The sequence below is a fragment of the Chrysemys picta genome, chromosome 18 (assembly GCF_011386835.1).
Source record: "Chrysemys picta bellii isolate R12L10 chromosome 18, ASM1138683v2, whole genome shotgun sequence".
NCBI lineage: Eukaryota > Metazoa > Chordata > Testudines > Emydidae > Chrysemys > Chrysemys picta.
Window position 1 is genome coordinate 20,922,973 of NC_088808.1, and position 13,846 is coordinate 20,936,818.

The 13,846-nt window shown below is 35.6% G+C and overlaps 1 protein-coding gene across 4 annotated transcripts in view; it reads left to right on the plus strand.

Annotated features, from left to right (window-relative positions):
* CAMSAP1 (calmodulin regulated spectrin associated protein 1) overlaps nucleotides 1–13,846 on the plus strand; it is a 44,076-nt gene that overhangs the window by 17,007 nt on the left and 13,223 nt on the right. The window contains exons 5-10 of one of the 4 annotated variants that reach the window (XM_065572198.1): nucleotides 6–86; nucleotides 1,083–1,115; nucleotides 6,167–6,308; nucleotides 7,911–8,050; nucleotides 8,138–8,234; nucleotides 11,413–11,590. In XM_065572198.1, coding sequence (XP_065428270.1) covers nucleotides 6–86; nucleotides 1,083–1,115; nucleotides 6,167–6,308; nucleotides 7,911–8,050; nucleotides 8,138–8,234; nucleotides 11,413–11,590 — 671 coding nt within the window. The remainder of the gene's footprint in view (nucleotides 1–5; nucleotides 87–1,082; nucleotides 1,116–6,166; nucleotides 6,309–7,910; nucleotides 8,051–8,137; nucleotides 8,235–11,412; nucleotides 11,591–13,846) is intronic. The other 3 variants (XM_065572200.1, XM_024106287.3, XM_065572201.1) reach the window with 3 other exon arrangements.

Genomic DNA, 13,846 nt, shown 5'->3' on the forward strand with positions numbered 1-13,846 from the left:
TTTAGGTGAACCTTAAAATGAGAGAGATAACAGAGAAAGAGGTCAAATTAAAACAGCAATTACTGGAAAGCCCAGGTCACCAAAAGGTAAAATATATTTAATTTTCTTAGTAGCTGAATTATGAACATTGTCAGTTAAAACTGAAATCATGCTGTGGAATCAGATATAAATGAGTTTCAGTACTTTTTTAAATAAAATTGATATGAGGCATCCTCCCCAGTGAAATTCATTTGAGATTTTGTGTATACAATTTGTTTTCTATTTATCTGCAATGCCCTTACTTCCCTTTAATCCCGTTAGTGCCTTTTGACTTATCTTTTTAAGTTTTGGTTAGTATTGAAATAGCATGTTCAACCTTTGAATGCTGTGTTTTTGGTAAATACAGTTCAATTTCAATACCACAAAACATATGTTTTTTGAAGTCCTTTCAGGCACAGATTCTTTGTGTATAAAAAGACTATAGCAAGGAAATTCAGGAGGTTACTCTAACTCTAATAAGTATGTTCTAAGCATTTGAATGGTATATCTGTGTGTGTGTGCAATTTTGACCCTATTCCCCCTTAACTTATGTTACAATGCACTATTGTTGCAAAGATATAGTACACTTTCATTACTGGAGAATGTAAAATGGATTTTCCTCAAATATAAATAAATATAATACTGATACATTGAGATTATGTCTTAATGAAGCCTAAAAAATAGCTTTCTTCTGCTTATCCCTCAAATTGGCACTGTTGAGTAATTGTAATAGGCATAAATGAGGCAAAGATGTTTTACTTTCCATATTGAGGAAGAGTTACTATTTTTTCAGATCCTTTGACACAGAATAATATACTTCAATTTTAAAGGTTTATGTGCTGTTTTTAATTTACAAGTGGTCTTGAGGATCCTGCTAACAATTTGGCTATCAGTTGAACATCTTGGATTTCACTGTAATATTTTAAAACTGATCTTTTGGACTAAAATCCCTCTAAAATATGAAAGTGTTTGTTGCTTAAGTGCATTTAAGTATTACTGTGTATAACTTGCTCTGCTGATGTTCCTCTCCTATTCCTACATTCCTTTCCTTGCTTCCTGAGCAGTCTCCTTCCAAATGGTATTGGAAATTAGTACCTGTAAGTGAACTACTTTTACGCCAGTTGTCTTCCACAAAACCATTGCTTTTAAACTTTTTCAAAGTACTTGCTTCCATTAAAATGCTCATTAGACAAAAAAGTTAAAAACCTTTCTAGTTAAGGTTTTTGGAAATAAAGTTTAGTTTCCATAACATGATTTTACATATTGTACATACAGCATAATCATCACTATGCAGCATTTTAGAACTTCAGACTTGTGTTAGAAATACAATAGTGAGGGATGGGGTGAAATAAGATTACAGTAAGAGAAAACTAGAAGTTGCAGGAATTGTGCTTTTTGCTCAAGGTAGACAATTATTTATTACAGCACTAAGGTGATATAAAAACTGGTCAGTTTAAATTTAATAGGTACTTAAGTTTTGTAGTAATTCATTAGATGCATTTCTTGCACTCCCTTTTATATAACGCTTTGCAACTATAACTTTGCTAAAAAAAAATTCAAACTATTTATTAACTTTCTGCTTATTTAACAATAACACCCTTAGACTCCTAACCCAGTTAATAGAAGGCTTGAGCCTTCCCTTGCCGGTGTCTACTCCGTTGGTAACCCAGCAAATGTCAGACACCATTGTCCAGTGAGGTGAGTTAGAAGACTCAAGTGATGGTAAAACACTTGAACACTAAGCTACTGCAGCTGGTGGAAGTGCATCCTTGGTGATTTAATGAAAGTAGAGGCAACATACTAGGGAGAAACATAATTAACATATTTTTAGGCCTGATCCAGGGAAACTTTCCTTCCACCTGTTGGCAGAAGTGCCTACATGAAAAATTAGTTTTTTTGTTTTTTGTTTTTTGTTTTTAATGGAATTGAACTTATATTGTACAAACCTACTTGCTTTTGGCTGGGGTAGCAAGCTGTATGAATAGGCCCCTACCAAATTCACGGCCATGAAAAAAGCATTACAGACTGTGAAATCTGGTCTTCCTCTGTAAAATCTGGTGTTTTTGTGTGCTTATCCTATACTACACAGATTTTACAGGGGAGACCAGCGTTTCTCAAATTGAGGGGCCTGAGTTGCAGGGAGTCACAAGGTTATTTTATGGGGTCATAGTATTGCCACCCTGACTTCTGCACTGCCTTCAGATCTGGGTGGTCAGAGAGCAGTGGCTGTTGGCTGGGCACCCAGCTCTGAAGGCAGTACCCTGCCAGCAGCAGCATAGAAGTAAGGGTGGCCATACCATACCATGTCATCCTTCCCTCTGCGCTGCTGCCTTCAGAGCTGGGTGGCTGGAGAGTAGCAGCTGCTGACTGAGGGCCCAGCTCTGCAGGCAGCAGACAGGTGGCAATATAATATCATATGCCATCCTTACTTCTGCATTGCTGACTTCAGAGTTGGGCTCTCGGCCAGCAGATGCCGCTCTCCAGCTGTACAACTCTGAAGACCGTGCCACCGCCAGCAGCAGCACAGAAGTAAGGGTAGCAGTACCACAACCTCTCCACAATAACCTTGCAAACAACCCTCCTCCCAAAACTGCTTTTTGGGTCAGGACCCCTACAATTACGACACTGTGACATTTCAGATTTAAATAGCTGAAGTCATGAAATTTATGATTTTTAAAATCCTGTGACCATAAATTGACAAAAATGGACCATTAATTTGGTAGGGCCCTATATATAAACTTTCTGTGTTCTCCTGTTCCTCAGTTCCTCCTTGGCTGTGATATCCCTTCCCTGTCTCTTACAGTATTTGCTTTGTTGTTCATCATTTTCATCATCTTGGGAGTATGGGAACCATCATCTTGATTGTAAACTGGAAAGAGCACCAAATTTGGGAGGGGAGGGCACAGTAAATGCAGTTGCTCATCCCTCAGCCATTCCTGTGTTTCTGCAAAGAACTGCTGGTTTGCTCAGTCCCACACACACCATTCCCACCTTTTATTTGTTTGAGCCAAATATGAGATCCAAATTAAATTATTTAAATATCTGAAATAAAGGAGTATGTCATAGGGTGGTCAAATCCGTACTTTTACCCCATACCCATGACTTGTCTGTCTGTACCACAAGTGACACTGTAGTCAGGTGTTTACCTAGTACTTCATACCCAGACTAAAACAATGGTACTTCACACTAATTGCTCTCTTTGTTTTGAAGTGGCCTGAAAAGTAAATTAATTTGAAAGATCCTAAAACAGGAAAAAGTATGAAACTTTTAAAACCTAGTGCTGATCATGTCTATAGACGATCCTTAGTTTGTCCTGAACCTAAATAATGTGTCCAGAAGACTTTTTGAGCTGTATTCTCTGGTCTTGACCAGAAGTGTTTGATGCAGGTCCAAAGGGATGCACTAAGGTGGCTGTAGGTTGTCTTTGCCCCTTCCCAATCCTCAGTCTGCCAGGCTAGTTGCTGACAAATTAGAATGGCCTTTAGGATCAGCTGGATGCAGGGATAGGTGACATAGGAGCAGCAGTGGCAACCCTGAATTCCCATACACTGGGAATTCTCCAATGGCTGGACATGCTGCTTTTAGTGTTGCTTTATGCTACCAGACTTCATAAAACAGGCGGATTTCATAGGAGAGTTAGGGGCTCCCATTTTTTCTGCCATAATGATGTTGCAGTCACCAAAAAATAGATTGCAAATTTCAATGAATTATTTTGTATATATTTTCATTTTAGGATATAATTTTTCATGCTTAATATCAATCCAAATGCGTGTTTGAATTTGACTGTGCTTATCTGAGACCCATGCTCTGTGCTGCTTCAAGAGAGCAGTCAAAATAACTATTTATATTCTATTAATACCTAAAAGCACCAGCTGAGGTTGGGGCCCTATTGTGCAAGGCATTGTACAAACACGTAGCAAGGAACAATCCCTGCCCAAAGAACTTGCAGTTTAAATAGTCAAGACACGCAGAAGGTGTGAGAGGAAACAGGCACAGAGAATGGAAGTGACTCGCCCAAAGTTTCCAAGCAAGTCATTGGCAGAGTGAGGAATAGAATCTCCTTGACTCCCAGTCCAGTGCTCTGTAGACCACCTTGGACTGTGTGTCCTCCATTATGTCACTTTCAATGCTTTAATTTTAGAACAGGGATACTCCACTCTATGCTGAAATTAAACAGTCATTTCAGCACAGAAGACGCAGGTTTAAGAGAATAATGGATTGAAAATAATGATTTAGAATGGAATGGATTGTTCAGACTCTTTTCTTGTTGTGGATGTAATGTCTTTCTCTCCAGTAAAGGAGATGAGGGAGCCTATAGTTTGGAGTGCTAAGGATTGCTAATGACTGGCTCAAATTTAATTTAAAAAAAAATTGGCACTATATTTAAAATGGTTATAAAAGTTTTTCATTAGTAATCTTAGGTTTAAAGAGAAATCTTTGAAGTTCATCTTTAAACTACTTAACTCTACTGAACAACATGTAAATAATACACTTTTTAAACTAACCAGATCACCTTAGTATAGGTACTCATTTTATTTGATTTTAGCAACCACATTTCCAGTGCATAATGGATTTGATTGTTTCATGACTGATTAATCACCATCATATATCTTACTATTTCTTTTTGTGTAAGCCTGATCTGATGCATGCCCTATCGCACTGCATGCTGGAACCAGTGGAGTATGCGCGTGTGGTACAGTATGATTAACATTACACTACATATGTATGGAAAGCTCCAGGCTGGGGAAAAAAATCTGCACCTGGTAAAGAAAACAAATGTTCTACCAAAAAAATTAAGATGGCTTTGCCTACAGTGTAGCAAATATTGTTTACCTCTCTTCATACAATATAGATATTATTTAACGGACTGAAAGAGCTACATATCTTTTGCAATGGAAACTTAAAGCTAAACTTTATGTATTATATAACATAACTTGAAATATGCTGTCACCTAGTTAATTTCTTACTTTTTAATTTATTGAGTGACCTTTGTTCCATTGAACAGAATTTTTCTCAGCCGGTGCCATCCTCAAATATATATACATATATATATTTATGTAGAACGACACACCTTTCCTGAGCTGTCTTGCAGAATGTATAGTATCATTCAGAAAAAAATGGTTTTTAAAAATAAATGCATTTTATGTATATATTTAGAGTAGAATATAGTTGCATAGTAGACCAGATTATAGTAGTCAAAATAGTTTCTCAAATGTAGATTTTTTTTTTTTTAGGCCCTTCATGTATAAATGAATATTTTCATTCTAAAAAGGATTCCTACTAGGATTCATAGTGTGTACTCATCGTGATGTCATTCCATCAATTAGCTAGAACTTAAACAGCACACTCTTAAACGCTGAGGTACCTTACTAACCAGCATGTGACTTCTTAAGAATATTAACATTAAATAATTTTTAGTTTGGAAAATTGCCTAGCAGCAGTTCCAAATGATTTTACTTTCTGTAGTTAGATGACTTTGAGTAGTCAGCTCCTACTTCCCAAAATCTTTAGGGTGGGGTTTTCAGAAGTGCTCAGTATTGACTTGACTTGCTCATGCTGAAATCTTTGGGAGTTTTGCCATTGACTTCTGTGGCCTCTAACTTTGCTGTCATTCATGAGCACTTTTGAAAATCCCACCCCAATTTGTTTTTCTGCTGCACAAAACTGGGTTGATGAAATTGCCTATGGTATTCAGTATCCATTCAAGAGAAGTTTGACTCCAATAACTCATTGCCTGTGAAGTCTGGGTTGATGTTAGGAGGGGGCACCCTGGCCATGATTAAGTTTTGTATTGGCTTTTCAAGTTTTAAGTGGGTTTGGCCTAGTCATCTTTGTCTTTTGGATTTGATCTGTTGCACTCACACCTCTAAGTGGGTAGAGCTTGATTTAATTTGTTTTTAGTTTCTAAAAATACATAGGTTAGATTTGGTGTTGGGGAGTGCTTACAAATGTTATGGAAAAATGTTAAAAAGTAAGTAAAATAGTATTCAAACTTGACTTCTATTGAGGGAAGAGGCTAACATTCTAAATGATTCACAGTAGATATAACAAATTAAAACTAAAGATGCACCATAAGGTATTTCAGTAATTATGCAGTAAAACATTGCACCTCTTATTAGCATAATATGACTGTCTTTTTTTTTTTAAGGTGCGTTATCGACGAGACCATCTTTCAAGCAGGCAATTACCTTATTTCCCATTACTTGAAGACCTGATGAAGGATGGCAGTGATGGTGCTGCTCTTCTAGCTGTGATACACTATTATTGCCCAGAACAAATGAAGCTAGATGGTATGTGAGGAAACTTTTAAAAATTACTTTAATTAAAAAAATTCCACTAGAAACATAAAAATATATAATTGATATATACAGTTGGTCATTTTTTGTGCTGCGTTGTAGTATTTGTTAAACAAAATGTAGCATAAACCAATAATTAATCTGTTGTCCAAAATTAACTTCAAGTCAGGCAAATAGAAATTTTTCATAAAATCAATATTTGGTGTTTCTAAAACAACATCCTTTTGGTTCATTACTTTGCATCCAAAGGCATTCTAAAGAATATAACTACTGTAGCTCCATATCAAATAAATTCAGATGTACATCTTTATTTTGTTTTACAGATCTAGGAACATCTGAGAATGTTTGTTTGTTTTTGTTAAAAGGAATTATTTTAGTAATTTGGCTTCAAACTTAGTCTCAGGAAAAGGAATAAGTATACAACTGTCCATTTATCTTAAATATTTTTGCCATTCATACATAATTTGATAACATTTAATTTGTATATGTGGAGAAAATTTAATCAGACTTAAAAATATAATTTTTTGGAAATGTTTCAGAATATACAAACCCTAAACTTGCATATCTACCCTGAGATTTATTTTCCAGGTATTGTTTTCCTGTATGATTCATTTTCTTCATTGAATTATACTTATTTCTAAGTTTAACTCCTTTATTAAATTTTCTGCTCTCCTTTATTAAATTTTCACTCAGAATGAGTCTCCATTACCTTGCACTTTGTGGAGTTATTTACATATGTGCAGAATGGCTTAAAATGCCATATGTTCAATTGATTCTTCCATTTGAATACTCCAATTCCTGGAGTTATCTCAATTTTATTCCTTTTTGATCAGTTTGTTCAAAGTAAAGAGTAATATCTTAATAGATAGTGGCATATAAATACCAAATATTTAAAAACAAGATTTAAAAGCCAGACAGTAGAACGTATTCCATTTCTTTAAACTCTAAATAAGTTCTGGAAAGAAAAATAAGGTAAAGATGATGTGATGTAGCTATTTTGTTTAATAATTGTCAAAGTATACACAGTTACTTAGCTCACAATTTGTAAAATCTGACTTGATGGCGATGCACTAATCTGACACTCAAATATATAGTTTTTAAATATTCTACTGCTTTAGTACAATATCAGGTGTTATGTAGCTTTATAATGGAAGCAATATTTTTTTCTTTGCAATAAAGTTTGCTGCTTCAGAACAGCTTTTTATTCAGTTTGGCATGGTTGTGTCTGCTTATGTTACGTTATTTTACCATGCCTGTCACTGAGGTTTACAAGCCCTTGTTTGGATGGGTGTTCCAAATTGAATACAAAACCATTTGTTATGCCTATGTATGTTCCTTTCTCCTTTCATGTATATGTGACTTCCTTCATTATGATGGTTGATTTCAATTTAGGGCCAGTTTAGATGCATCACCAAGGATTCCTCAACTTTCCATTCTGGAAACTGAATTGGAGTCTCCTATATCCCTGCTCTGAAGCTGAGGGTTCATTTTTTTCCTGCATGTATTGTTTACAGTAGCTATGAAATAGACTGGGAACCCAATATTCAGTTCACCAGGATAGTTTCAATAATCCTTGACTTTTTCTTCCCCCACCAGATATCTGTTTGAAGGAGGTAACCTCAATTGCAGACAGCCTCTATAATATTCAGCTTCTGAGAGAATTCTCAAATGAATATCTAAACAAATGTTTTTACCTTACATTGGAGGACATGCTATATGCTCCTTTAGTTCTGAAGGTAAGACGTAATGGAAAACACATTTTTAAGCAAAATGTAGGTAAGCCACTAGCCTAAACTTTTTTTTATTTTTATTTTTTTTTAAAGCCTAATGTTATGGTTTTCATTGCGGAACTATTCTGGTGGTTTGAGAATGTCAAGCCAGACTTTGTACAGCCCAGGGACATTCAAGAAATAAAAGATGGTGAGATATTTTGACTTTTCGGTAAATATTAAATCTGTATTTTATTTGTTTAAACAAATATAAATTAATTAATGCTTTTTACTGTATTGTTCTCTCCATTGATTGATTGCCACCAAAATATTTTGTTCTTTGAAGTTCCTTGAATATGTTTGTTTAAAAAAAAAATTGCCTTGAGATCCAGCTGTGGATTGAAAGATATGTAATTGTATCATCTGCTGTCATGTTTCACATTCTTTTAAATTGTTCTCTAGCAACTTCCAGTCTATGAAAGGAGAAGGATGTTAATTATTAACAATGAGGAAAAATGTTAAAACTTCATAGGAGCACCATCAAATCAGATACAATGAAGATAAATTGATCACTAGATCACTTCTTATGAGTTTACATATAACTTTCTCCAGCTTTTGGGGTTTTTTGCTTGCTTTTGTTGTAGAAGTGCTAATGGCTCACTTAACTCCTTTTGAAACTTTGGAGGGAGTTAAACTGTAGTAAAAACTTCAAATTTTAAATGGTGCAACAAAATCCTAATGCAGTTTGGCAAACTGCAGTTGAGGATTTATTTCTGTCCTCTTGATTTTACCTTTGCCATTTGGAAAAAAAAAAAAAATTTCTTTCATTCATCATGTCATGGATCCTCTGTAACTGAAGACCTAAAGCCTCACTTCTTTACCAAACTAATCTGAACTTCTGAATTCATCTGTTAGGTCTCTGTCATGTAATCTTCACTTCAATGGAGTAAGTTGTGACTACTTACACCATCTGTTTATGCCTGCAGAAATGAGGCCAGAGTGCTTGCTTTAGGTCATTTCTTCTGCAGCATTGGAATCTTTTCCATTAAACACCTGTTAAAATCTTGTTTGAATGTTCAGATGATTCAGCCCTTTAAAAACAAGTGTAGTAATTCAAAATACTTACAATTATTAAACTATTTTAAAGTGCTACAATAACAATTGTCTTTTTATATTGGGTTCTAACAGAAGACCTTGATGTAACACATCTTTGCCTTCCATGCTCGGTGTATTATTTAATCCACTGCTATGTGGTATAACTCACCGTGATAGGGACTGTGCTTTCATTCCCCCTGCAGTTTGTTGGGTACAGTATTCACATCTGTTTCTTAATCTGTTGTGCAATGTTCATGTGTACTCTTGAATAAGTGCTACTCTTCATCTTGGAAATGGCTACATTTCAGAAAGAGGTGGAATTATTCTGTATATGAGGAGTGTCAAAAACATGACCCCTTGGGCAAGATCCAGCCCACAAGACATATTGAGATTTGTGCAGAATCTCAGCTTTCGTTTTAAAACAAAAATAAGTTCTTAGTAGTTGGCTGCAGAGAGTATTCCAGATGTGAACAGAATGTAACTGATGTAGTCATGGCGAACTGAATCTGAAGACAGCCTGTAACAGTGTCTCAGAATTGAACTCCCCATCCTCTAGTAATCAGATTGAAGTGTCAGCTATAAAGCCCAGTGGTGACATTTAATTGCCAACATAACCATATTATTCTTGGTAACTTCTTTGGTAACTTCTTCAGAAGGAATGGGGAAGGAGGTGGTGGGATTGCAGTTTATGGGGATTGGGAACTGGGAGTTGCTGCAGGGAAGGATATGCAGAGAAGAGAACAGAGGAGACTCAAAGACAGGGCAGGGGGTAAGAAACACAAAAGAGAGTAGGGAAACAAAGGTAGGAATAACAGTGGGCCTAAAACAACAACAACAAAGCCTAGTTTCTGAATGAGTCAATGCAGCAGTAGGGCACTGAACAAATAATTTAAGTTCTTTTACTACATAAAAGCCATATTCTCCCTTTGAGAGAGAGAGCATTCTGCTGGGCATAGCATGGCGTATACCAGCCCATGGATTGTAATTAAAACATGGAATTCGATCCATTCCGAATGAGTTTGACACCCTGGTATACGTAGGTGAGTTTTAAAGCATTTTGGGATGAAATATACTATGTAAATGAAAGGTATTTAATTTAAAATTCTCAGTCATCTTCCTATCAATGGCAGACTTAGATACAGTGCTGACTTGAGTCCCATCTTTATTGAATGTCACTACAATTCTTCTTTTGTAAGACATCTTTTTAGCACAAAACCTTGTCCTCAAAAGTGCTGTTTTAAAATAAATTTATAAAGTTTGTCATTAGTAACTTCCACATACAGTAATTAAGGTCGGGTGCAAGTAGTGGAGCTCTACCTTGGTTTTTTATTTTGTTGTACCATTACCTGAAGTGCTTTAGAATCACATCACATTATAAAATGCTGCTTCTGAATCTCATAACTTGTTTAAATTAATACTCATGTGGGTGTGTCTTCACTGAAGTATTAACTTCAGGTATAATCAAGTGTTGCTCACAATCCGACTCATGTCCACACAAAAATCTATAGCTTGAATTAAGTGGTGCTTTAAACTTGAACTAGCTGGCTCATCAGATGGTATTGGTTGAAGATTGAGTGCTGGTGATGGTCAAGCTACTAATGCAGTGGGGATGCAGCTTTGGGCTCTTTGAGTTAGCACAGTTCATCAACTGCTAATCAGATCACTCTATAGCTTGAATGTTTCCCAGTGTGGCAGGCCTCACTTGAGCTAACTTGCAGTGAAAATGAGATGAAAAATGTGTAAGGAAATGAAAATTATGGTGAAGTTTTTTATTTATATGCTTAAAACTTAATAGAATAATCTTTTTGCTGAAACTATTGAAATTGATACCAATATTCTCATTCTCAAACTTTGTTGCATTAGTCTAAAATTTAGATTTTGTAACCTTCTTTGAGACTCAGAGCATAAAGGAAAATTAAAGGAGGTAACGGTGTATGGTACTATTGCCTCTGAAGACCTGGGTTCAACTTTGCATGTGTCTCATGTACAATGAGTTAGGTAATTCATCCACAGACAGATATTTTTAATTAAAAAGCCACTATTCCAGTTTGCTCTAACTAATCTGAGTTTCATGATTCCTCATCAGTGTCAGTTTTCATATCTGTTCTATATTTGATTATTCTGTATTTTAACTATTCTGAATCATAAATGTTGCAAAAGCTAAAGTGAAATTTAAAGTTTCTCGATGTTTTAATTCTGAGCTTCTGCAGTGAGGCTACATGATTTTTTGCACTACTTTCTAGTTTTGTTGTTGTAATTTGAAGTAGTGCTAACACTTACACAAATATGTGCAGCTAAAACAGTGTTGCAGCAGAAGAGCAGTCGTCCACCTGTTCCTATTTCCAATGCAACTAAACGAAGTTTCATGGCTAGTCCGGCTAGTACAAGTCCAGCAGACCTGCAGCCTTCAATTCAGCTACCCCCAGAAGCTTGCAACAGGTATTACCTGCACCCTGAAGAATCTGACTATCTGTAAGTCTGTCTTTCTGTCTCTAGATTCATCGTCTTGCTTCTATTTCCAGTTGGGTAATCTAGGAATTTCTATTACTGCTAAATTATCTGGTTTTGTTATATATGTGAGTTTAAGGTCTTTGCACCCTGTCTGTAAAACGTGCACAATTCTCAAGATTAAGGAAATATTTGACAGTGGTATATGTGATCTTCATAGCATGAGTGAAAAACTCTAATCATGATTGCAATATCACTGTATTAGAAGCTGGACTAATTCTCTGTTAGGCAATTTTTAAAAATGAAAGCTATTCTGGAATGGCAGTATTACTGATAATTTCTTATGAATGACCGTACAGGAAACAAGCAAAACAAAAACCCAAACTGAAATTAGTCCACTGTATGGACAGAAGAAGAAAAAGAGAACAGTAAGCAAGAGAAATGTTTGAGGGGAAAAACAGACTAGTTTGGATCTCAGTTCTGATGTTGCTTTCCATGCTGATAAGAACTGGAAGTCTTCTAATGGTTACTGGCAATTCTGGGGTAGAGAAGCCTTTTCCCCTCAAAAATGGTAGCATACCTAGCTGTTCTTCTTCTAGTGGTGGTCCAGCCTCATGATTCCTATTCTTCGTATAGGATGGAAATATGCCTTCTGGTGGACTGCTCTTATGAGAGGTAGTAACATTATTCAGTATGGAGGAGAGTGGACTGAGAGAAGGAACTTACCTATGCTAAAGCCTATGAAGCTATTAGCTAGACCAAATCAAGGACTACCATCTCGTCACATGATGTTGATCAGGACACAAATAGGGGTGTAAAAATTGCCTTACTGGATCAGACCATTGATTCATTTAGCACATTATCATGCTTCTCAATGACCATACAAGCTTCCAGAAAAAAAGGTGCAAGAACCCTGAACTGGGCAGTTTGCAATAACCTGCCCACAGGGGACATTCCTTCCTAATCTTCTCAGAAGTTGGCTTGTGCCCTGAAGCAAGGATGTTTATATGCCTTCAAACCTTTGTTTTTAATAATCGTCTCTAATACAGCCATGGATGTTCTGAGTATTCATATAAATGTCCAATCCTTTTATGAATTCTATTAAGGTTTTGGCCTCAATAATATCTTGTGGCAATGAATCCCACAGATTAATTGTTGCGTAAGTTTTTCCTTTTCAGTTTTAAAGTTGCAGCCTTTCAAATTCATCAACATCTTCTCTTTTCATATGTTATGAAAGGGGGTAAATAGGATCACCCCAGTTTATCTTCTTTATTTTATACATTATGACCCCCCTTTGTTTGTTTCCCCTAAACTAAATGGTCCCAATCTTTTCAGTTTATCTTTGTATGGACACTTCCTTTTCTTCTAATAATTTTTATTACTGTCTCTGAACCTTGTTTATTACTACTATATCTCTTTCCAGGGAATATGAAAGGTGGGGGCATACCAATGGCATATTATTTTCAGTATTACTTTCCATTGTAATCCTTATGCAGCCTAATATTTTAACTTTTTTCACAACAGCTGCATGTAAAGCAAAGGGATTCGTTGAACTGTCCACAATGACAAGCAGGTCTTTCCCCTGAGTTGTTAGTTAACTTAAAACCCAGTAAATGGTATGGAAAGTTCAAATTATTATTATTATTTATTATTTTAGAGAGAACTATCCATTAAGAAGTTGAGGTAGCAGAGCTGTGGATGGTAGCACTTTAGGAGCCAGTCTGTTAGTTGATTTTGTCTTTTGATGTAACAACCACAAAAATCTGCTACAGCATGGCATTTTGGTTTTGCCTTGTAACCCTGTAGCTTTCGTGACTACATATATATTATTTTCACACATTCATGACAATATATTTAACTTTGGCACAGATCATATTTCAGATGGTTGCTCCAGTTTAATAGTCTATTCTGGATATGTAAAATCTCTAACTGATTTGGGTTAAAACTCTCTGGGTTTCTTTTCTAATATTCTATTCTCTTTCAGATTTAATCATAAGATTAAACTAAAATCTTAACTCTAAGTTACTTTTGAAGAGGTGTGTTAAGAATATAAAATTTCTCAACCTTCCCTCGGTCCTCTTTTTCTATTAGTTATACATGTTTTTGTCTCCAGTGTACTGTTAAATAAGTTACGTATTAAGATCACTGCATGTGAATAAGTAAAATGTGTCAATTTGATTTCCAGTAGTAGACTGAAATGTATAATACTGTAACTGAAATATTGATTTTAATTTTCCATATTTGCTTAGAATAACTTTCACCAGTTCTTTTATTTAGTGA